The 23,503-nt window shown below is 39.4% G+C and overlaps 1 protein-coding gene across 1 annotated transcript in view; it reads right to left on the bottom strand.

The window, feature by feature from the left end:
* Positions 1-589: 589 nt before the first annotated feature.
* The window catches only part of LOC138853141 (zinc finger protein 674-like), a 64,603-nt gene continuing 41,689 nt past the window's right edge, over positions 590-23,503 (bottom strand). Inside the window, exon 4 of the mRNA XM_070088117.1 lies at positions 590-6,059. Within this exon, the coding sequence (XP_069944218.1) occupies positions 5,640-6,059 (420 nt within the window). The 3' untranslated portion in view covers positions 590-5,639. The remainder of the gene's footprint in view (positions 6,060-23,503) is intronic.

The following is a 23,503-nucleotide window of genomic DNA, read 5'->3' as shown; positions in this document are numbered from 1 at the left end:
GTACACCAATAAGGGTAAGAATACCCATTGAAATGAAGAAAGAGATCATTGATAAGTATGAAAGTGGAGTGCGTATCGCCGACCTAGTCAAGTTGTACAAGAAACCCCAATCAACCATCGCTACTATTGTGGGCACCAAAAAGACAATCAAGGAAGCTGTTCTTGCCAAAGGTTTAACTGTGTTTTCGAAACAAAGATCGCAAGTGATGGAAGATGTTGAGAGACTCTTATTGGTGTGGATAAATGAAAAACAGCTAGCAGGAGATAGCGTCTCTCAAGCGATCATATGTGAAAAGGCTAGGAAGTTGCATGACGATTTAATTAAAAAAATGCCTGCAACTAGTGATGATGTGAGTGAATTTAAGGCCAGCAAAGGTTGGTTTGAGAGATTTAAGAAGCGTAGTGGCATCCATAGTGTGATAAGGCATGGTGAGGCTGCCAGTTCGGACCACAAAGCGGCTGAAAAATATGTGCAGGAATTCAAGGAGTACATAGAAACTGAAGGACTGAAACCTGAACAAGTGTTTAATTGTGATGAAACAGGCCTGTTCTGGAAGAAAATGCCAAGCAGGACCTACATTACTCAGGAGGAAAAGGCACTCCCAGGACATAAGCCTATGAAAGACAGGCTTACTTTGTTGATGTGTGCCAATGCTAGTGGTGATTGCAAAGTTAAGCCTTTATTAGTGTATCACTCTGAAACTCCCAGAGCGTTCAGGCAAAAGAATGTCCTCAAGGATAATTTGTGTGTGCTGTGGAGGGCAAACAGTAAGGCATGGGTCACTAGGGAATTTTTCTATAACTGGTTACACCATGCATTTGCCCCCAATGTGAAAGATTACCTAACTGAAAAGAAATTAGAACTTAAGTGCCTCCTGGTGTTAGACAATGCCCCTGGTCATCCTACAGACGTGGCAGAGCGACTTTATGGGGACATGAGCTTCATTAAGGTGAAGTTTTTGCCTCCTAATACCACTCCTCTCCTGCAGCCCATGGACCAGCAGGTTATTTCCAACTTCAAGAAACTGTACACAAAAGCTCTGTTTGAAAGGTGCTTTGTAATGACCTCAGAAACTCAACTGACTCTAAGAGAGTTTTGGAGAGATCACTTTAATATCCTCAATTGTGTAAACCTTATAGGTAAGGCTTGGGAGGAAGTGACTAAGAGGACCTTGAACTCTGCTTGGAAGAAACTGTGGCCAGAATGTGTAGACAAAAGGGATTTTGAAGGGTTTGAGGCTAACCCTGAGAATCCTGTGCCAGTTGAGGAATCCGTTGTGGCATTGGGAAAGTCCTTGGGGTTGGAGGTTAGTGGGGAGGATGTGGAAGAGTTGGTGGAGGAGGACAATGAAGAACTAACCACTGATGAGCTGATAGATCAACTTCAAGAGCAAGAGGCCAGACCTGGGGAAACTGGTTCAGAGGAGGGGAGAGAGAAATTGAAGAAGTTGCCTACTACAAAGATAAAGGAAATCTGTGCAAAGTGGCTTGAAGTGCAAACCTTCATGGATGAAAATCACCCTCACACAGCTATTGCAAGCCGTGTTGGCAACCTGTACACTGACAATGTTGTGAAACACTTTAGGGAAGTGATAAAGGAACGAGAGGTACAGGCCACTATGGACAGATATCTTGTGTGAAAGAAGTCCAGTGACTCTGAAGCTGGCCCTAGTGGCATTAAAAGAAGAAGGGAAGTAACCCCAGAAAAGGACTTACTACCTCAAGTCCTAATGGAAGGGGATTCCCCTTCTAAACAGTAAGAAGATAATGCTCTCCCCTCCTCCCATCCCATCAATCATCACCAGATCTTCAATAAAAGTAAGTGTCATGTAAGTGTGCATGCCTTTTTCAGTTTGTGTGTATTAAAATTAATATTTCATGTGGTAAAAAAAAATTTTTTTTCATACTTTTGGGTGTCTTGCACGGATTAATTTTATTTCCATTATTTCTTATGGGGAAAATTCATTCACATAACGATTATTTCGCATAACAATTACCCCTCTTGCACGGATTAAAATCGTTAACCGGGGGTCCACTGTATTATACAAGATTTGTGCATGTTTATTGTAATAAACAACAGTGGTAAACAATAATATGATAATAACTTTAGTGCGGTTATTGTGTTCAATACGGTGAGTTTATATATATACATTATATACAGCATTGGTCTCTCAGGCCCCAAATGTTAGTAGGAAAAGAAAAAAATTGGAAAAGAAAAGAAAAAACTGCAAAAACTGCTAAATAAAGTAATGCGCGTATGTGGAATTCATCGATGTTGCCGCCACCACATCATTTTGGACAAACTTCTTGGCACTGTATCTCGGTAAGTACTGATCAGAATTTTTTTTTGTCTTATTACCTTTACAAAAATATGCCCTTTAATTCTGTAAGAAAAAATAATTTTTTTTTTTTCAAAATTTCTTGGACACTGGAGCACCACTTTAGATTTTGGCCTTGGACCCTGAAGAGGTTAATTATTATGATACTTCACACTACTGTTTATGTTGTATGTATATGCTATAAGGGTTACTTTGTACAGTCGTCCCTCGATAATCATCGGGCTCAATAGTCATCCTTTTCGGAAATTGTCACGTTATTTTCATCCAAACATTGGCTCCCAAATGGTCGGTTGACTCGCTAATTGTCGTTCGTCCTGGACGCATACTCACAGCTCTGAGTCGCCTCGGCCTCCCTTCCCAGCCAGTGTGCCATTGTTTACCAGTGAGCAACGGTCCGCACACTTGTTCATACAAAATATTTCATAATATTCCATTCATTATAGTGCTTGCAAGTGCTAAATAAGCTAGCATGGCTCTAAAGAAAGCTCCTAGTGCCAAGCCTTTGGTAAAGGTGAGAAATGCGATTGAATTTAAGAAAAACATCATTGAACAATATGAAAGTGGTGTATGTGTGGCCAAACTGGCCAGGATGTATAACAAACCCCATACAACCATATCTTCCATCGTGGCAAAGAAAAAGGAAATCAAGGAAGCTGTTGTTGCTTGAAGAAAATTGTGGCCAGATTGTGTCCACAAGAGGGATTTTGAAGGGTTTGTGGCCGACCCTGATGAGCCTATGTCAGTTGTGAAATCCATTGTGGCATTGGGGAGTTCCATGGGGTTGGATGTGAGTTTGGAGGATGTGGAAGAGTTGGTGGAGGACCACAATGAAGAGCTAACCACTGAGGAGCTGCAAGAGCTTCAGCAGGAACAGCAACAGATCGCAGCTCAGAATCTTGCTGCAGAGGACGAGGAAGAGAGATGGAAGAAGGTGCCTTCTTCAGAAATTAAGATTTTTGAAATGTGGGGCAGGATGGAAAGATTTATGGAGAAACATCACCCTGAGAAGGATGTTGCAACTTGTACAGTGACAGTCTTGACCCATTTTAGGGAAGTTTTAAAGAGACGCCAGAAACAGAGCTCTCTGGACACTTTTTTAGCGAGACAGGACTCCAGTGACTCTCAAGCTCGTCCTAGTGGCATTAAGAAACAGAGAAGAGAAGTATGTAACCCCAGAAAAGGACTTGGTACCTGAGGTGTTGATGGAAGGGGATTCCCCTTCCAAAGAGTAACTAATCCAATCTCTCTCCTCCTCCAGTCTTCCATACACTAAGAAGAATCTCCAATAAAGGTAAGTGTTATGCTGTTAATGTTTCATTCATCATGTCCCATTGTATTGTTTATGTACTACATCTATATTTCACGTAAAAAATTTTTTTGTTTTAATACTTCTGGGTGTCAGGAATGGATTAATTGTATTTACATTATTTCTTATGGGGAAAATTGATTCGAAAATCGTCTATTTCGATAATCATCGCACTTCCAGGAACAGATTAACGACGATAAACGAGGGACTGCTGTATTATACTTCTGTTATATGACTTATTTATGCTACTGTATAACTGACTCAAAATAGTGCAAATAGTTACACAAGCTGTGATATCTATCTAATGTTTATAGGGCCAGAGGGGTCCAGATTACATCTCTATATTCTTATCTATTTAATCTTTATGGGGGACGACAGAGATCCAGATTGCATCTCTATTCTTACACAAAAAAAGTTTGATAATTACGCACTCACTGTTCACAAGTTTCTTGCACAATACATCCCTCATGGATACTGAGGGACTATAGCACTATAATACTGTAGTGTTTATAAAAAGGATACATTGAGTATATTTGGAGATCATGATTATACCATTACATTGTTGTTTATGATTAATGCATCTAATGCTGGTATAGTATTGTTTGTCCCTAATGTACAAGATTTTACAATTAACTGCAAATTCTGATGTCTTATTAGATTCTTTTTACTTCAATTTTATTATCCCATACATCTAAATTCAAATCTATATCTTATAATTCAAGTTAAGTTTCTTTAAACTTGTTGTAATATAAAAACATTTTATACTTAAAGACTATAAATAATTGTTGTACTTGATAAAAAAATTGTTTTAGTTTATTTCATTCATACATACATAAAGTTTAACTACTAATCCAAACTCATGAGAACCTAGAGCCTTCTCTTACTGCTGAAATTCCATTAATTATGAAGACTGAGTACTGTACACAAACAGAATAGGTATAGGATTATGCTTCTGAACTGGTGTATTGCCATAATAAGTTGGAATCTGATAAAAAATTGGTTAGGTTATGTTGTCAGAAACTGATTTATTTTGCATATCTTCTTTCAATTATTTTAATGCAGGTGATGTAATTTATTGAAACCTCAACTCCCATAGAAGTTGTCATTGAAACTGCACACTTATGCTGTAATGCATGAAATGGGAGTGCAGTGAGGGGGACCACTCAAATTGCTCATAGCACTAAGTGGCACAGTAAGTTTTGGCTCCTATACCTTGTGATAATTTTGTCTTTTTTAAATTAAGAAAGAACTTTATATTTGTTTTAAAATGTTCCAGTAGTTAATGCTACTGCAAACTGTTCTTTATGAACTTGCACATTAAAGCAAGGAATAAATATACAAATTCGATGACTACATCTATCGTCTCCTGCCACCACTCTCACCGCATCATTTGCATAATGTTTTGGTACAGCACACATGCTCTCTCACTGCTGTACTTGCTGCCTCTTGCTTCTGGACTCTCAGATATTTTCAGAGATAGCTTGTGCATATTTCAATCGTTCTTCCAACTTTAATCTTGATGCTGAGTAAATGAGAGTGAATAAAGATAGAGTGGTGGCCTGGGTGTCCCCCCCTCACCACTTTGTTTCACTCACAGTTACCAACATGCAAAGAAAATACAGAATTACAATCATGAGCAGATACATACCAGTACTGTAGTAAGTATGGATGAAAATCAAAGTGTTATCATTTTATGTACATTTAAACAGCATTTTTCCATAAAAAGTGAAGTAAAGACTTGGTCTGAAATAACATTCTATCCAAAATGAGACCCCAAGCTAATGGTATTTGACTGTACACACACATACAGTAAATAAATTTAAATGAAAAAAATTCTCACTGGCAGAAGTTTAAATTTTGACATTTACACCTTTGCATTCATTTGTGTGGGCTTATATATTTTTTACTGTTTTGGATCAGAAACAGCAATGTTAAAGCAACACTTTTATATAGCCTCTGGAGTATAAGCCATTTTATGCCACTGTTGATTTTTACTATTTTGCATGAGTTGTTATGTGTCTATTTAAATCACTCTTATGAGCACAACAATATGAACAATGAGGACAGGAATATGGCTTCTCACCTGTATGCTTTCGGATATGAGTCTTAAGATTACATTTAACACTAAAACTTAATGAACAGTAGTGGCATGCGTAAGGCTTTTCGCCAGTGTGCGTTCGTAAATGAGTATTCACTTTACTTCTCTCAGAAGAGCGATATGGGCAGAATGGGCATTGATATGGCTTATGAGAGTTATGGGTCTCTATATGGGATTTATAGCATCTTTGTGATAGCTGCAATGGGCAGTATGGGCATTGATAGTGCTTCTCTTCAGTGTTGGTGTCCAGGAGAGTCTCTGGTGCTCCTACAGGTCCCAATGTAGCTGTTGTAAGATCGCTGCCTTTCAGTCTCACCTGCAGGAGATGCCTAAATTATTTACTGCCACAAAAATTTGGGTAAAGAACAGAACCACTTATTGAATAAGATATTAGTAGAATGATTGAACTTTTTCTTTAAATCAGTTTCCCAATTATTTCAACAGCCCAAAGTGCATCTTGAAAATTGATTGATAATGCAGTAATTCTAGACAGAGGTAGAGACTACCAAACTATCATATGCAAAATTGCAGACAGCAATGTAGATGTACTAAGTACAGAAGAATAAGGTTTCTTAGCACACCTGCAGATGATTAATACCACATTATTATGATTATGGTGGAACCTCAAATTTCGAACTTAATCCGTTCCAGGAGCTAGTTTTAAATCTGAAAAGTTTGAAAAGCGAAGCAATATTTCCCATAAGAAATAATGGAAATAAAATTAATCCGTTCCAGAAATCCAAAAATATTCACACAAAGAAAAAAATACATTGTATAAAGATTAATTATATTTTTACATACACACAACAAATATAGTGTACAATTATGTATTAATAAATTTAAACAAACATATAAAATAACATTTTTACTTACCTTTATTGAAAATTGGTGATGGCATCTGGAAGTTAGGGAGGAGGAGAGAGGGAGTTGGGGTTAGTGTTCGGAAGGGGAATCCCCCTCCATAAGGGCTTTAGGTATCAAAGCCCTCCCTGGGGTTACTTCCCTTCTCTGTCTTTTAATGTCACTAGGACCAGCTTGAGAGTCACTGGACCCCTGTCTCACAAAATAACTGCCCACAGTCCTCTGTTTCTGGCACCTCTTTAAGATTTCCCTAAAATGGGACATGGTTCTGTCACTGAACTTGTTGCAAAGATGGCTTGTTTCAGCTTGCTCAGGGTGGTACTTCTCCACAAACATTTGGACATTATTCCACTTGGCACAAATCTCCTTAATCTTTGAATCGGCATGCAACTTCCTTGCCTTTTCACAAATAATCGTCTCTGAAACACTATCCCTTGCCATCTCTTTATCTTTGGTCCACATCAGCAACAACTTCTCAGCCTGATCGATTACCTGTGGTCTTTTTCTGGTTAGCATATTAACACCTTTTGCAACATCAGCTTCCTTGATTTGTTCTTTCTTTGCCAGGATAGAAGCGATGGTCAACTTGTTTTTCCCATACATCCTGGCAAGCTCAACAAGTTCCACACCGCTCTCATACTACTGTATTATTTCCTTCTTCACATCTATGGTGTTTCTCACTTTCTTTACCACAGGGGTAGCACTAGCAAGTTTCTTTGGGCCCATGGTAGCTTATTTCACAGTCCCACAAGCACTAAACACAATGAATTAATCATAAAATGTTTGAATGAGACCACAGGTTAGTGTTCACTCGAGCATCAACAAAACCAGACTGGCTCATGGCGCCTGCGCAGCAACACGGATAGAGCAGGCTGGCGGACAGGTCCGGTACCAGGCGGTTCGAAAAAAAGGGGTGAGTTTGATTATGGGGACAAAGTTGGTTTGAAAAAAGTGGTTGATTTTCGAAGAGTTCGATAAGCGATACGTTCGAAATTTGAGGTTCCACTGTATTATTGTTATTAATTATTATTATGACTGTAATGTATTCACAGAAAGTGTTAAAACTTTAGGTGGAACATTCAACACTTTAGAGCAAAGAAGTAGAGGTATAAGAGTTGAATGTTTTACTTGTGATTTACCTGAGCACAAGGCCAAATGGAGAAAGTCCATTTGATGCAATAAATCAGTTTAAATTAAAAAATTATAGAATCTACTTACAGGTGGAGTACACTATGCCATGAGCAGAGATTGAACTCATGGTGAGTGAATCGTAAAACTCAAGGCCAGCCAGTGCATAAGCCACTTGGCCAGCTGGCTACAATAAGATTCATCCAATTAGGTATATTTATACACCATAGAGAGGTTAAAACAGGTCCCACTGTGACCACAAATGCAAATTTTTACAGATGAATCTCCCACCAGCATAGCTGTGATGAACTCTAGCTCTAGTCCCCTCAAAGCTGTCATCATGGCTCACAAAATCATATTGATATGATTGCAAATGAATACCACGGGTGGGGATTGAACGCATGACGAGTGAGTCATAAAACTCCAGGCCAGCTGGCTACAATATGAGCTAGAATTTGTCGCGGCCACACTGGTGGGAGATTCATCTGTAAAAACTTGCATTTGTGGTCACAGCAGGGCCTGTGCTAACCTCTCTATGGTGTATAAATATACCTAGCTGGATGAATCTTATTGTAACCAGTGGCTTATATGCTGGCTTGGAGATTTATGACTCACCACGAGTTCAATCCCAGCCAATGGTATGGTTTGCTTGCAATCATGTCATTACGATTTCGTGAGTCATGTTAAAGGTGGAATTGTCAATAAGCAGAGCAGACATAAGCATGTCACGAAACTGAAGGATTATAAATGAGTTTGTATGCTCTGTGATGGAGACAGTGAAAAGATACAGGTCTCCCTCAACATTCGCGAGGGCTAGGGGATCAAGAGCCTCACGAATGTTGAAAAATCGTGAATGTTTGGTGCCCCAATATACTGCTTCCTTAACTCGTTGAACCATGAACAATCATAAAATAAATGAAAACGTCGTAAATTGTACTAAATACAAACATATTATGGTTTAATAACATGTATGTTATTAAATACCACTGCCTCCACCACTGCCTCAACCACTGCGAGTCCCTACTACCCTCCCTCCGACCCCGGCAACTGGCAGCCCTCCCACCATTGTGTGGTGAGTGTTTTGTTTCTTCATTATTTGCTATTAAACTACAGTATAAATAATGTAAACCCATTCATGACTGCATATTGGAATGGCTATTCGGACAGGTATTGGACGGTGACATCATGTGTTTACTCTTGAACACAGCAAAAGAATCAAACATTTCTGCTAATAATAACAACAGTAATAATAATAATAATAATAATAATAATAATAATAATAATAATAATAATAATAATAATAATAATAATAATAAATACAATAGAATTGAAGAAGGAAATTGTACAAAAACACGAGGGTTGAAACAATAGTGGAGGGAGTGGTTGACACATCGTCATTGTGGCTTTGTTTATGCTATAGTGAGCATTAGTCTCCGTGCTCTTCCAAACATTTCATAATAATTCATTGTGTTTGGTGCTTGTAGATTGAGTGCGACTGGAGTGGTAGAGGCAGTGGTTGAGGCAGTGGGTGAGGCAGTGGTTGAGGCAGCAGATGAAGCAGTGGTTGAGAGTGGTTGAGGCAGTGGTATTTAACCCTTTCAGGTTCCAAGGCCAAATTCTGAAGAGGTGCGCCAGTGTCCAAGAAATTTTAAAAAAAAAAAAAAGAAAGATTATTTTTTCTTACAGGATTAAAGATAATATTTTTGTGAAGGTAATAAAACAAAAAAAAAAATTCTGATCAGTACTTACCGAGATACAGCAGTGGGAAGTTGACCCAAAATGACAGGGTGGCGGCAACATCAGTGACTTCCGCAAAATCGCATTTTTTTTATTTTACATTTTTTATAATTTTTTCTTTTCTTTTCAATTTTTTTTCTTTTTTTAGTAACATTTATGGCCTGTGAGACCAATATAATGTATATTGTATAAGTGTACACTTATCGTATTCAACACAATAACTGCACTAATTTGTTTACCATTATATTGCTTACAAAACTTGTTTACAAGTTTATTGTAAACAAAATAATGAAAATATTAGTGCAGTTATTGTGTTGAATACAACGGTACCATATATTACCATATGGTACAATGGTACCATATGGTACAATGGCACATGATACAATGGTACCATATGGCAGAATATGGTACAATGGCACCATTTGGTACAATAGTACCATATGATACAATGGTAGCATATGGTGCAATGGTACCATATGGTACATTGTACCATACAGTACAATGACACCATATGATTCATTGTATCATATGGTACTATATGGTATTGTATTCAACACAATAAATGCAATAATATTTTCATCATTATTTTGTTTACAATAATTGTTTACAACAAAAATATGCAAAAATGTCGTATATTAGTTATGTTCTATTATATATTTACAAATGTACAGGAACTCGACACGTTACTTGAGGTGGATGACAAAGCACTTTGTCTTGGAAACTGCAGAGTCAGTAGCTAGCTAGCGTCGCCACTCACTCAGTCTTGGCTGGTGTCTCATGCCACCAACACCTATTGACCATGTGGTACATGGTATCATATGTTACAGGGTACCATATGGTACACTGTACTACATGGAATAGAGTACCATGCAGTACAGGAAAACATATGGTGCAGGGTACTATATTGTGCAGGGTACCATATGGTACAGGGTACCATGTGGCACAGGTACCATATGGTACAGGGTACCATACAGTATAGGACACCATATGGTACAGATACAGGGCTCCCTATGGAAATAAGTCACCCTGACTTTTTTGGGTTATCCTAGGATTTTATACATATGCTGCTATGTATGATAATCCATATAATTGTATTTCTGTACACCTGAATAGACTTACTCAAGTGCATGTGGCATTGTAAGTAAGTTTATTTAGGTATACACAAATAAAGTTACATAGATTATCATTCATAGCAGCATATGTTTGGAGAACCTAGGATAACCCAAAAAAGTCAGACTTATTTCCATTAGGGTCCCTGTACCCTGTACCATATGGTATAATGTACCATATGGTACAATGTACTATATGGTATTGTACTATATGGTACATTGTACCATATGGTATCATTGTACCATATGATACCATTGTACCAAATGATACCATTGTACCATATGGTACCACTGTACCATATGGTACATTGTACCATATGGTTTTGAACCATATGGTACCATTGTACCATATGGTACAATGGTACCATATGGTTCAAAACCATAGAATTTCTCTTCAGCTCCACTTCCATCAGTCTTAGAACTGTAAGTTGTGAAGAGGAGGGTCAGAATTCACCCAGAGAGTGAGTGGGGAGTGAGAGCTTCCTTGCCGCCAGGCATGATGAACAAAGCTACTTTGGCGGCGTTCCCACAATGCCATGTGGGCGTCCAGATTTTTTCTATAGTGTGCACACTGACCACCCAGACCCATTCTCTCAGATGTAGGCCTACCAGCCTTCTTGTGCTAAATTTGACGCCGCTAGAATTTTGGCATAGATCTATGGTTTGGACCCTCAACGTAAAGCCGTACATCTATGGCACAGACCCTGAAAGGGCTAATAACATACATGTTATTAATAATAATAATAGTAATACATGTTATTAATAATATGTACTATTATTATTAATAACATATATGTTATTAAATACCACTGCCTCAACTGCTGCCTCTACCACCCTCTACCACTGCCTCACCCACTGCCTCAACCCCTGCCTCACCAACTGCCTCAAACACTGCCTCTACCACTCCAGTCGCACTCAATCTACAAGCACCAAACACAATGAATTATTGTGAAATGTTTGGAAGAGCACGGAGACTAATGCTCACTATAGCATAAACAAAGCCACACTGACGATGTGTCAACCACTCCCTCCACTATTGCTTCAATCCTCGTATTTTTGTACAATTTTCTTCTTCAATTCTATAGTAATTATTATTATTATTATTATTACTATCGTTATTATTAGCAGTAGCAGAAATGTTTTATTCTTTGCTGTGTTCAAGAGTAAACATATGATGTCACCATCCAATACCTGTCCGAATAGCCATTCTAATATGCAGTCATGAATGGGTTTACATTACTTATACAGTGGTCCCTCAATTATCGTCCTTAATCCGTTCCTGGAAGTGGGACTATTATCGAAATAGACGATTTTCGAATCAATTTTCCCCATAAGAAATACATATTTTAAATCCAATTAATTCGTTCCAGACACCCAGAAGTATCAACAACAATTTTTTTTTACCTAAAAGATAGATTTACATGCACAAAAGAATGAACATTCAACATGACAGTTACCTTTATTGAAGGCTGTTGATGAATGGAAGACAGGGAGGAGAAGAGAGGTTATTGTTTGGAAGGGGAATCCCCCTCCATAAGGACTCTAGGTCACTTCAGGGGTCACTTCCCTAGCATAAATATAGATTTACATGCAGAAAAAATGCCAAATAAATGTAAAGCATTAATAAAATGTATAAATGAACATTGGTAATAAGGGTAGTTGATGAGTGGAATGGTCTGCCTAGTAGGGTGATCGAAGCTAAAACTTTGGGTAGTTTCAAATTTAGGTTGGATAAATACACGAGTGAGAGGGGTTGGATTTGAGTCGGACTTGCACCTGAGCTTATTGCTTGGGTAGCATTTGTTCTGTTAGTGGGTTGGATTTGTGAAGGACTAGCCTAGTATGGGCCAGCAGGCCTACTGCAGTGTTCCTCCTTTCTTATGTTCTTATTGGAGACTTGTTTGTGTGAGGGAGGGATGGCAAGTTTATTGTTGGAGAATATGACACTAATATCAATTCTACGGCTTATTTATCTATCAAAATTCAACTAATATGACATAATAAACAATATTAATAACATAGAAACATGGAATATACTCTAGAATGAATAAAATAAGTCATTACGTATGTCACGAGAAGTGTTGTGTTGTGTTGTTGTTGGGTATATAAGGGCCACTGAGAGTAAGCCGTCCATAATGGTGGTGAAGCAGCAGCTGAGGCGGTGGTGTTTTCTGTAGCCCTATATAACTCCAACAACATTGGAGGAGTTGGTAGAATCGCTGAATCACTAAAGAAGGAACCCTCTACCACCATCGCTATGACCTTCTATTACAACAGTTACCACCATCACTACTACCTTCTACCACCATCAACCACTATCACAACTGCTTCCACTCTACCACCACAACCTTTGTATTTTTCTACAAACTTTTTCATAAATTATATGTGTTTCTCACATTCTTTACCAAAGGGCTGGCACTAGAAGCTTTCTTTGGAGCCATGGTAGCTTATTTAGCACTTACAAGCACTAAAATCAATGGAATATCATGAAATATTTCGTAGGAGCATGTGAGGGGACCATCGCTCACTGGTAAACAATGGCATACTGGCTGGAAAGGCAGGCCCAGGTGGCTCAGAGCGTGAGTATGCGTCCCGGACGAAGGACAATTAGCGAGTTAATGGACCATTTGCGAACCAATGTTTAGATGAAATAACGGGACTATTTCCGAAATGAACGACTTTCAGGCCGGACGATTATTGAGGGACCACTGTACTGTAGTTTAATAGGAAATAATGAACAAACAAAACACTCACCACACAGTGGTGGGAAGGCTGGCTGCCAGTTGCGGGGGTCAGAGGGAGGGTAGTAAGGACTCACAGGTGGCGGGAAACTTAAATATGATTTGGTGGCTGGGAATTTGGCAGTTGGGAATTCGCGAATGTGTGAAGCCTGCGAAAGTTGAAAATGCCAATGTTGAGGGAGACCTGTATTGTACTGTGAGCACAACCTAACAGTTTTTGCAGTGTCACTAGGCATCTCTCAGTGAGATAACTGTGAGTACATTGTGACCAATGTACAGGCCTGAGAATGCTGCACTGTTTTCCATAACTAATAACAATGAAGGAAGGATGGCCCAATTGAGGGTCAACTAAAAAATTTGTTGGTCACTAATGCAAACCAATGACACTATTAGCAATTTCACCAATGCCAAGATAGAACTGGAAAAGTAAAAAAAAACAAAAAAGACAACCACTTGAGCAAGACTGGAAGGTCCTGAACTTTTGAATGTGCAGAGGAGTCTACAAGTTCACTGCTCTGAATATCAGTAAGGCCAGGAAGGTGTCTAGTAGTAAATTAAGTACATAGTGACGAGTAGGAGAGGACTGGCGAGGGTATGTGAAGAAATTAAATTTATACTTTCAGACACATGGAGGAGAAACAGTGTACTTGTGTTATATTGTACTGTAAGTTACATTCTTGAAGCTGAAGAATAAATATAATAATAGTGTATAGGAGTGGGCTTTGCAATGATTAGAGAAACCAACATGTGCATGTGGCAGTTGCTGATGGTGTAGTTTAGTATATATATGAGGGTGCATCAATCAAACAAGCGATCAGTCAGTCAGTTTATTTCCACATGATACACTATTTGTACAAAATTGGACGATAATAGATTTCTCACATGGAAATCCCCTTAGTTATGCAGAACATTTCGGGCAAGCTTAAACCTGACTTGTCTAAAAGGACTACTGTGGAACCTTGACTTACGAGTTTAATCTGTTCCAGGAGCTAGCTCATAACTCAATTTACTGGTATAATCAAATTAATTTTCCTCATTTAAATTAATTGAAAAGCCATTAATTCATTCCTGCACTCTGAAGAGACGAGAAAAATACTTGAATATGACGCCATTATTAATTGTACAGCTTATTTATCTATCACAATTCATCTAGTATGACATAATAAAGAATATAATTAGCACAGAAACATGATATATACTCTAGAATGAATAAAATAGGCCATAGTATGGTGGCAGAGGCAGCAGTGGCAGAAGCGTCAGTCATTTCTGTCACAATTTGACCATAGTATCTTCCCATGTTCTTACTGTAAGAGAAAACAGAGTATTTTTGAGGCTAACTGCAGTAGATCACTAGGACCCATGGTCAGAAAAAAGAAATTTGGCCAAGTGACTGTAAAAAAAATGCAAACAAGCACGAGAGAACTGCCCCCACAGGGATGTAAACATGTTTACTGCTTACCAGCTGTGCCAATCTGAATTATTATTACGTACGTATTATGCATTATTATTATTATTATTAATTTAGGGAACTGAAGCTCTATCATTATAATAATAATTATTATTAATTCAGAGAACTGAAGCTCTATCATTATTATAATAATTATTATTAACTTAGGGAACTGAAGCTCTATCGTTATATTATTATTATTAATTTAGGGAACTGAAGCTCTATTATCATTATTATTATTACAGTGGACCCCCGCATAACGATATTAATCAGTTCCTGAGAGCTCATTGTTATGCGAAATTATCGTTATGCGAATGAATTTTCCCCATAAGAAATAATGGAAATCAAATTAATCCATGCAAGACACCCAAAAGTATGAAAAAAAAATTTTTACCACATGAAATATACATTTTCCTACACACAAAGAGAAGGATACATGCACAATAGTAGAGTAGTACATGCACAGTATAAATAGTGCATGTACTACTCTACTAAATGAAGAATAAATGACACTTACCTTTATTGAAGATGCAGCAATGACTGATGAGACACTGTGTCCTGGGAGTGCCTTTTCCTCCTGAGTACTGTAGGTCCTGTTTGGCATTTTCTTCCAGAGCAGGCCTTATCACACTGTGTATGTCACTACGATTCTTAAATCTCTCAAACCAACCTTTGCTGGCTTTAAATTCACCAATATGAGCACTAGTTCCAGGCATTTTTCCCTGTTCATCTGGGTGTTAGTCGACTGGTGTGGGTTGCATCCTGGGAGACAAGATTAAGGACCCCAATGGAAATAAGTTAGAGTCCTCGATGATGCACTGACTTTCTTGGGTTATCCTGGGTGGCTAACCCTCCGGGGTTAATTGTTTCTCGGTAATTGTTTCACGTTAAGCCACACCAAAACACTCTCTCCACATCTTCGAGTAATACAGCTGATGGCGGTGGAGCAACAACAGCTGTGGTGCAGCTGGGTGCAGCAACAGCTGACCATGGTGCAGCTGCAGCTGTGGTGCAGCAGCAGCTGTGGCGCAGCAGCAGCTGACTGTGATACGATAGTATTTATCACCCTTTTTACCACAGGGTTGGCACTAGAAGCTTTCTTTGGGCCCATGGAGGCTTATTTAGCAGTTACAAGCACTATAAATAATGGAATAATACAAAATGTATCGAATGTATGCATGCAACCGGCCACCCTGGCTTGTAAACAATGACGGCAAGGCAGGCGCTCAGGCTGGACGGACAGGTTTGGGACAGGTTCGGGATGAGTCATGTTCAGAAACAGCTGATGGTGGTGCAACAGCAGCTGACTGTGGTGCAGCAGCAGCTGACTGGTCCAGCAACAGCTGACTGGTCCAGCAACAGCTGACTGATCCAGCAACAGCTGACTGATCCAGCAACAGCTGACTGATCCAGCAATAGCTGACTGGTCCAGCAACAGCTGACTGGTCCAGCAACAGCTGAACAGCTGACTGATCCAGCAACAGCTGACTGATCCAGCAACAGCTGACTGGTCCAGCAACAGCTGACTGGTCCAGCAACAGCTGACTGGTCCAGCAACAGCTGACTGGTCCAGCAACAGCTGACTGATCCAGCAACAGCTGACTGATCCAGCAACAGCTGACTGATCTAGCAACAGCTGACTGATCCAGCAACAGCGATTCTTAAATCTCTCAAACCAACCTTTGCTGGCTTTAAATTCACCAATATGAGCACTAGTTCCAGGCGTTTTTCCCTGTTCACCTGGGTGTTAGTCGACTGGTGTGGGTTGCATCCTGGGAGACAAGATTAAGGACCCCAATGGAAATAAGTTAGACAGTCTTCGATGACACACTTTTTTGGGTTATCCTGGGTGGCTAACCCTCTGGGGTTAATTGTTTCTTGGTATTCTCAATAAGCCACACCAACAATGGTGGTACAGCAGCAGCAGCAGCAGCAGCAGCTGACAGTGCTACAGCAGCAGCAGCAGCAGCAGCTGACAGTGCTACAGCAGCAGCAGCAGCAGCAGCTGACAGTGCTACAGCAGCAGCAGTAGCAGCTGACAGTGCTACAGCAGCAGCAGACGATGCTACAGCAGCAGCAGACGGTACTACAGCAGCAGCAGCAGCAGCAGCAGCAGCTGACGGTGGTACAGCAGCAGCAGCAGCTGACAGTGCTACAGCAGCACCAGCAGCTGACAGTGCTACAGCAGCAGCAGCAGCTGACAGTGCTACAGCAGCAGCAGACAATGCTACAGCAGCAGCAGATGGTACTACAACAGCAGCAGCTGACGGTGGTACAGCAGCAGCAGCAGCTGACGGTGGTACAGCAGCAGCAGCTGACAGTGCTACAGCAGCAGCAGCAGCTGACAGTGTTACAGCAGCAGCAGCATCAGCAGTTGACCATGGTACCACAGTATTTCGATAATATTTCTCACCCTTTTTACCACAGGGTTGGCACTAGAAGCTTTCTTGGGGCCCATGGTCACTTATTTTGCAGATAAAATCACCAAAAACACTGTAATAATATGAAATGTTACGATTGTATGCTTGGATGTTACCGCGGAGGCTGGCTTGTAAACAATGCCACCGGCGGAACATGTGAGGCTGGCTCAGGCCTCACATAGACGTGTCTCGGACGAACAGCGTTGAGCGGGTTTTTTAGCAGTATGCGAGGCAAAATCTTAGCGATAAAATGTATCGGTATGCAGATTTAACGTTATGTAAGGCCAACGGTATGCGGGGGTCCACTGTATTATGATTATTATTAATTTAGGGAACTGAAGCTCTATCGTTATTATAATAATACAGTAGACCGCCATTGAAGAATTGCTACACAATTTTATGTAACACGTTGTATAATTAATTTAACATGGTTCAGTTTGTGGGACGGAAAAAATTCTCTTGCTCAAGCGGCCACCTTGTTGTAGAGCAGCCGGGGAGCCCTCCACTACCACTCCCTGACACCACCCCCGACCATCCCCTACCACTCCCCGACACCACCCCACCATCCCCTACCACTCCCCGACACCACCCCACCATCCCAGCATTCCTAACTCATATGTGTTCAGTCTTTCTCTGCTACAAGGCAGCTATGTTTGTCAATTGTGTTATGATATTTTAATTACTATATCTTGTATCTGCCAAGCAATCATGACACCCAGTAGCCATACCAATGTTGCTGAAAGTGGCATGAAGAGGTATAAGCACTAAGTCTTAGAATTAACAAAGATATTAAACAAGTGATAACCTGTAGCCGTAACTGAAGTGTTACATTGTACACAGAAAAAGAGGTTAACATGAGTTTGTGTGACTGACTAACTGACTGAACTGACTGACTGACTTGACTGACTTGACTGAATGACTTACTGAGTGACTTGACTGACTTACTGAGTGACTTGACTGACTTACTGAATGACTTGTCTGACTTACTGAGTGACTTGACTGACTTAATGACTTGACTGACTGACTGAATGACTTGACTGACTTGACTGACTTACTGAATGACTTGACTAATAATATTATATTATTATTATATTATTATTATTTCTGAGAAGAAAAAGAGAATAATTTCCATGGAATTAAAGCATGAAATCATAGATAAACAAGCGAGATGTCCAGGTTTTGGGTTGAGGGGGAAGAGGGAGGGGGGAGCTGGCTCGTAACTCAGAGCAAAAAATCGACCCAGGGACAGCTCATATCTCAAAAAACTTGTAAGTTGGGACACTCATAAGTCAAGGTTCCACTGGAGTCTTAGAATTAACAAAGATATTAAACAAGTGATAACCTGTAGCCGTAATTGAAGTGTTACATTGTACACAGAAAAAGAGGTTAACATGAGTTTGTGTGACTGACTAACTGACTGAACTGACTGACTGACTTGACTGAATGACTTACTGAGTGACTTGACTGACTTACTGAGTGACTTGACTGACTTACTGAATGACTTGTCTGACTTACTGAGTGATTTGACTTACTGAATGACTTGACTGACTGAATGAATGACTTGACTGACTTACTGAATGACTTGACTAATAATATTATATTATAATTATATTATTATTATTTCTGAGAAGAAAAAAGAGAATAATTTCCATGGAATTAAAGCATGAAGTCATAGATAAACAAGCGAGATGTCCAGGTTTTGGGTTGAGGGGGAAGAGGGAGGGGGGAGCTGGCTCGTAACTCAAATGTTGGCTCGTACCTCAGAGCAAAAAATCGACCCCAGGGATGGCTCATATCTCAAAAAACTTGTAAGTTGGGACACTCATAAGTCAAGGTTCCACTGGATAGTATTTTACATATATGTATACAAGATAATAACAATTTTTACAGTAAAACAGATTACATGAATATTAAACAAATGTACATGAAGTAGTTACAATGGTAACAAGTTACATGGGAAAAAGAACACTTAGTTTATACCATATTAAGATTATTCCTTTAATTCAAAATAGCATTCTAATAAAAATTACAATAAGAGTGAAACTAATTCCAGTGGAACCTCGAGTTTCGGCCATAATCCACTCCAGAAGCTAGGCTGAAACTTAAATTGTTCAAAAGTCAAAGCAACATTTCCCATAAGAAATAATGTAAATACAATTAATCTATTCCAGACACCAAAAAAAAAAAAAAAAAAAAAAATACACTTTTTATCCCTTTCAGGGTCCTTGCCATAGATCTACGGCTTTGAGTTGAGGGTCCAAACTGTAGATCTACGCCATGAGCTCAGCTCACTTTAATAAGCTGTGAGCAGTAAATTTGGGCCTAGACATGAGAGAATACATCTATGTGGTATGTGTGTATCACATAAAACAAATCCTGCAGCACACAGTGCATAATGAGAGAGAAAACTGAGACTGTAATTTTCGATTAAAACAGCAACTTTGCAGTGTTTTTTCGTATGTTTTTTATAGTTGTATTTGCAATTTCTTGGTCTCATTTGATAGAATGAAAGATATGTTACAAAAATAGAGATGATTCTGATTGGTTTTAGTAAAGGAAATGGCTTGAAACTGAGCACAAAGTTGAGGAAATGTTAAATTTTTGCAGATGTTCAAGAGTAAACAAATGACCTCACACGTCTAATACACGCCAGATGGTGGGTCTAATATACGTTCACAAATGTGGTGATATTATTTATAAAATTATTACAATATTGCATAAGGGGCAATATTGTCAGGGGCCCGAGACTGTTCAACTGCCTCCCAGGATACATAAGGGGGATTACCAACAGACCCCTGGCAGTCTTCAAGTTGGCACTGGACAAGCACCTAAAGTCGGTTCCTGACCAGCCGGGCTGTGGCTCGTATGTTGGTTTGCGTGCAGCCAACAGTAACAGCCTGGTTGATCAGGCTCTGATCCACCAGGAGGCCTGGTCACAGACCGGGCTGCGGGGGCGTTGACCCCCGGAACTCTCTCCAGGTAAATTCCAGGTAAACTATCAAAGGGCTCCCATTATCATTTACACCTGGCACCCCAAACTTACCTACCACACCCTCTCTAAAAGTTTCTCCTACTTTAGCATTCAGGTCCCCTACCACAATTACTCTCTCACTTGGTTCAAAGGTTCCTATACATTCACTTAACATCTCCCAAAATCTCTCTCTCTCCTCTACATTCCTCTCTTCTCCAGGTGCATACACGCTTATTATGACCCACTTTTCGCATCCAACCTTTACTTTAATCCACATACTCCTTGAATTTACACATTCATATTCTCTTTTCTCCTTCCATAACTGATCCTTCAACATTATCGCTATCCCTTCCCTAGCTCTAACTCTCTCAGATACTCCAGATTTGATCCCATTTATTTCCCCCCACCAAAACTCCCCTACCCCCTTCAGCTTTGTTTTGCTTAGGGCCAGGACATCCAACTTATTTTCATTCATAACATCAGCAATCATCTGTTTCTTGTCATCTGCACTACATTGATGTATATAACAGGGCCTAAAATCTGGAACTTCCTACCTGAAAACTCTAGAACTGCAGACTCAACCACCATTTTCAAAAGTACCATTAAAAAACATCTTATCTCCCTAACACACCCCATTATCAGCTAACCAAATGAAAAACCACCTAATTCTCATTGTTTGTATCAAGAACACATCCAAAACAATACTATAGTCTTTCTCTCGTTATCTGTAATTTCCTCTAATTTACACCTACATTCACCCAAATGACTGTAAACATAAAATTCCTAATATTGCTCTTCCCTATTATATCTTAAGTTTGTCTAAGTTTGCCTAATTTACTCTTCCAATATAGGAGCTTTAATAGAAACAGTGTATCATGCCAAGACAAATCCAATCCCATTACTAAATTTACCATTTGTAATATTGTTATATGTTTATACTACTTCAGTATTATAAATCTAATTACGTATGTATCTAATAATGTGATAAATTAGACACATGTGCAACTCATGGGTATCTTTATTGAGGAAACGTTTCGCCACACAGTGGCTTCATCAGTCCATACAAAGAATCGTATGGACTGATGAAACCACTGTGTAGCGAAACGTTTCCTCAATAAAGATACCCAAGAGTTGCACATGTGTCTAATTTATCAACGTGTCGGTTCTCTGAACCATTCATCTACAATCTAATAATGTATATTGAAATGTACTACTCCACAACCTATATCAATATAGAGTAAGAATTAGTAATAGTCTGGCCGAAATGCCTAGGCATGCTAGTGGCCTTTGTAATTAACACTTTATAACAAGTAAACCACACATTGTAAGCTTTAGAAGGAAATAAACACTGTCATTGTCAATGTCAAGCACATGTAAATGGTATACAGTCCTAGCTGACATTAATGACATACTACAGGTTGGCCATCACTAATCCGGCAATCAGTTATCCAATTCCATTAGTAATTCAGTACTAATTTTGGCTAGCATAATTTCAAATTTCATCATTATAGTACTGGCTCAAATCATTATACTGACTCAAATTTCATCATTAAACTGACTCAGAAATTGAGCAGATGGTTGTAAATCCACAGCAGAAAGCCAGTGGAAGAGAAAGCAGTGATGAAAATGAGGAAGATGTAGCAGTCTCTCTATTGATAGGCTAATTAGCCCTTTGACTATTTCGGTCGTATATATAATACGTCTTATGAGCTATGAGCCACCATGTTTGATGTATTAAAATGCATAAATTCTAGTAGCTTCAAATCAAGCAGGAGAAAGCTGGTAAGCCCACATGTGAGAGAATGGGTCTCCATGGTCAGTGTGCACCACATAAAAAAAATCGGAGAGCCAGTGGTGCATTGTGGGAATGCCATTTCAGTAGTCCTTGTTCAGCATGCCTAGCAATAAAAAATGTGTGACTCCCCGGCAAATCTGGGACTCTACTCTTCCCAAATGATGCTCTAACACAGATGGAAGTGTCAGTGAAGATCAATTTCATGGTTTTGAGGAGTTTGTGACCAAAAGCAATGCCAAGGATACCAGAAGAATGAAGGAGAATGAAGAATGAAGGAGAATGAAGAATGAAGGAGAAGGAAGAATGAAGGAGAAGGAAGAATGAAGGAGAGAGAGAGAGAGAGAATGAGGGAGAAAGATAATTAGATAGGATGGAGGGGAAGGGAGCATCCGACCCTATTGTTTTGACAGGCAGTAGGGGGAGTGAGTATGAGACAATACAGGTCTCCCTCAACATTCACGTTTTCAACTTTCACGGGCTTCACACATTCGCGAATTCCCAACCGCCAAATTCCCAGCCACCAAATTCCCAGCTGCCAAATCATATTTAAGTTTCCCGCCACCTGCGAGTCCCTACTACCCTCCCTCCGACCCCCGCAACTGGCAGCCAGCCCTCCCACCACTGTGTGGTGAGTGTTTTGTTTGTTCATTATTTGCTATTAAACTACAGTATAAATAATGTAAACCCATTCATGACTGCATATTGGAATGGCTATTCGGACAGGTATTAGACGGTGACATCATGTGTTTACTCTTGAACACTGCAAAGAATTAAACATTTCTGCTACAGCTAATAATAACAATAGTAATAATAATAATAATAATAATAATAATAATAATAATAAATATGATATAATAGAAGAAGGAAATTGTACAAAAATACGAGGGAGTGGTTGACACATCGTCGGTGTGACTTTGTTTATGCTGGAGTGAACATTAGTCTCCCTGCTCTTCCAAACATTTCACAATAATTCATTGTGTTTGGTGCTTGTAGATTGAGTGTGACTGGAGTGGTAGAGGCAGTGATTGAGGCAATGGTATTTAATAACATACATGACTCAAGTCCGGCAGGCCGGACTTGAGTCCTGGAGATGGGAAGTACAGTGCCTGCACTCTGAAGGAGGGGTGTTAATGTTGCAGTTTAAAAACTGTAGTGTAAAGCACCCTTCTGGCAAGACAGTGATGGAGTGAATGATGGTGAAAGTTTTTCTTTTTCGGGCCACCCTGCCTTGGTGGGAATCGGCCAGTGTGATAATAAAAAAAAACATGTTAATAATAATACATGTTATTAATAACATGTACTATTATTATTTATAACATATATGTTATTAAATACCACTGCCTCAACCGCTGAATTATTGTGAAATGTTTGGAAGAGCAGGGAGACTAATGTTCACTCCAGCATAAACAAAGTCACACTGACGATGTGTCAACCACTCCCTCGTATTTTTGTACAATTTCCTTCTTTAACCCTTTGACTGTCGCGGTTGTATATATACGTCATAGGAGATACCGTGTTTGACGTATTTATACGCATAAATTCTAGCGGCTT

Source organism: Cherax quadricarinatus, chromosome 23 (assembly GCF_038502225.1).
Source record: "Cherax quadricarinatus isolate ZL_2023a chromosome 23, ASM3850222v1, whole genome shotgun sequence".
Lineage (NCBI taxonomy): Eukaryota > Metazoa > Arthropoda > Malacostraca > Decapoda > Parastacidae > Cherax > Cherax quadricarinatus.
This window is presented reverse-complemented; position numbering and strand designations above follow the sequence as displayed.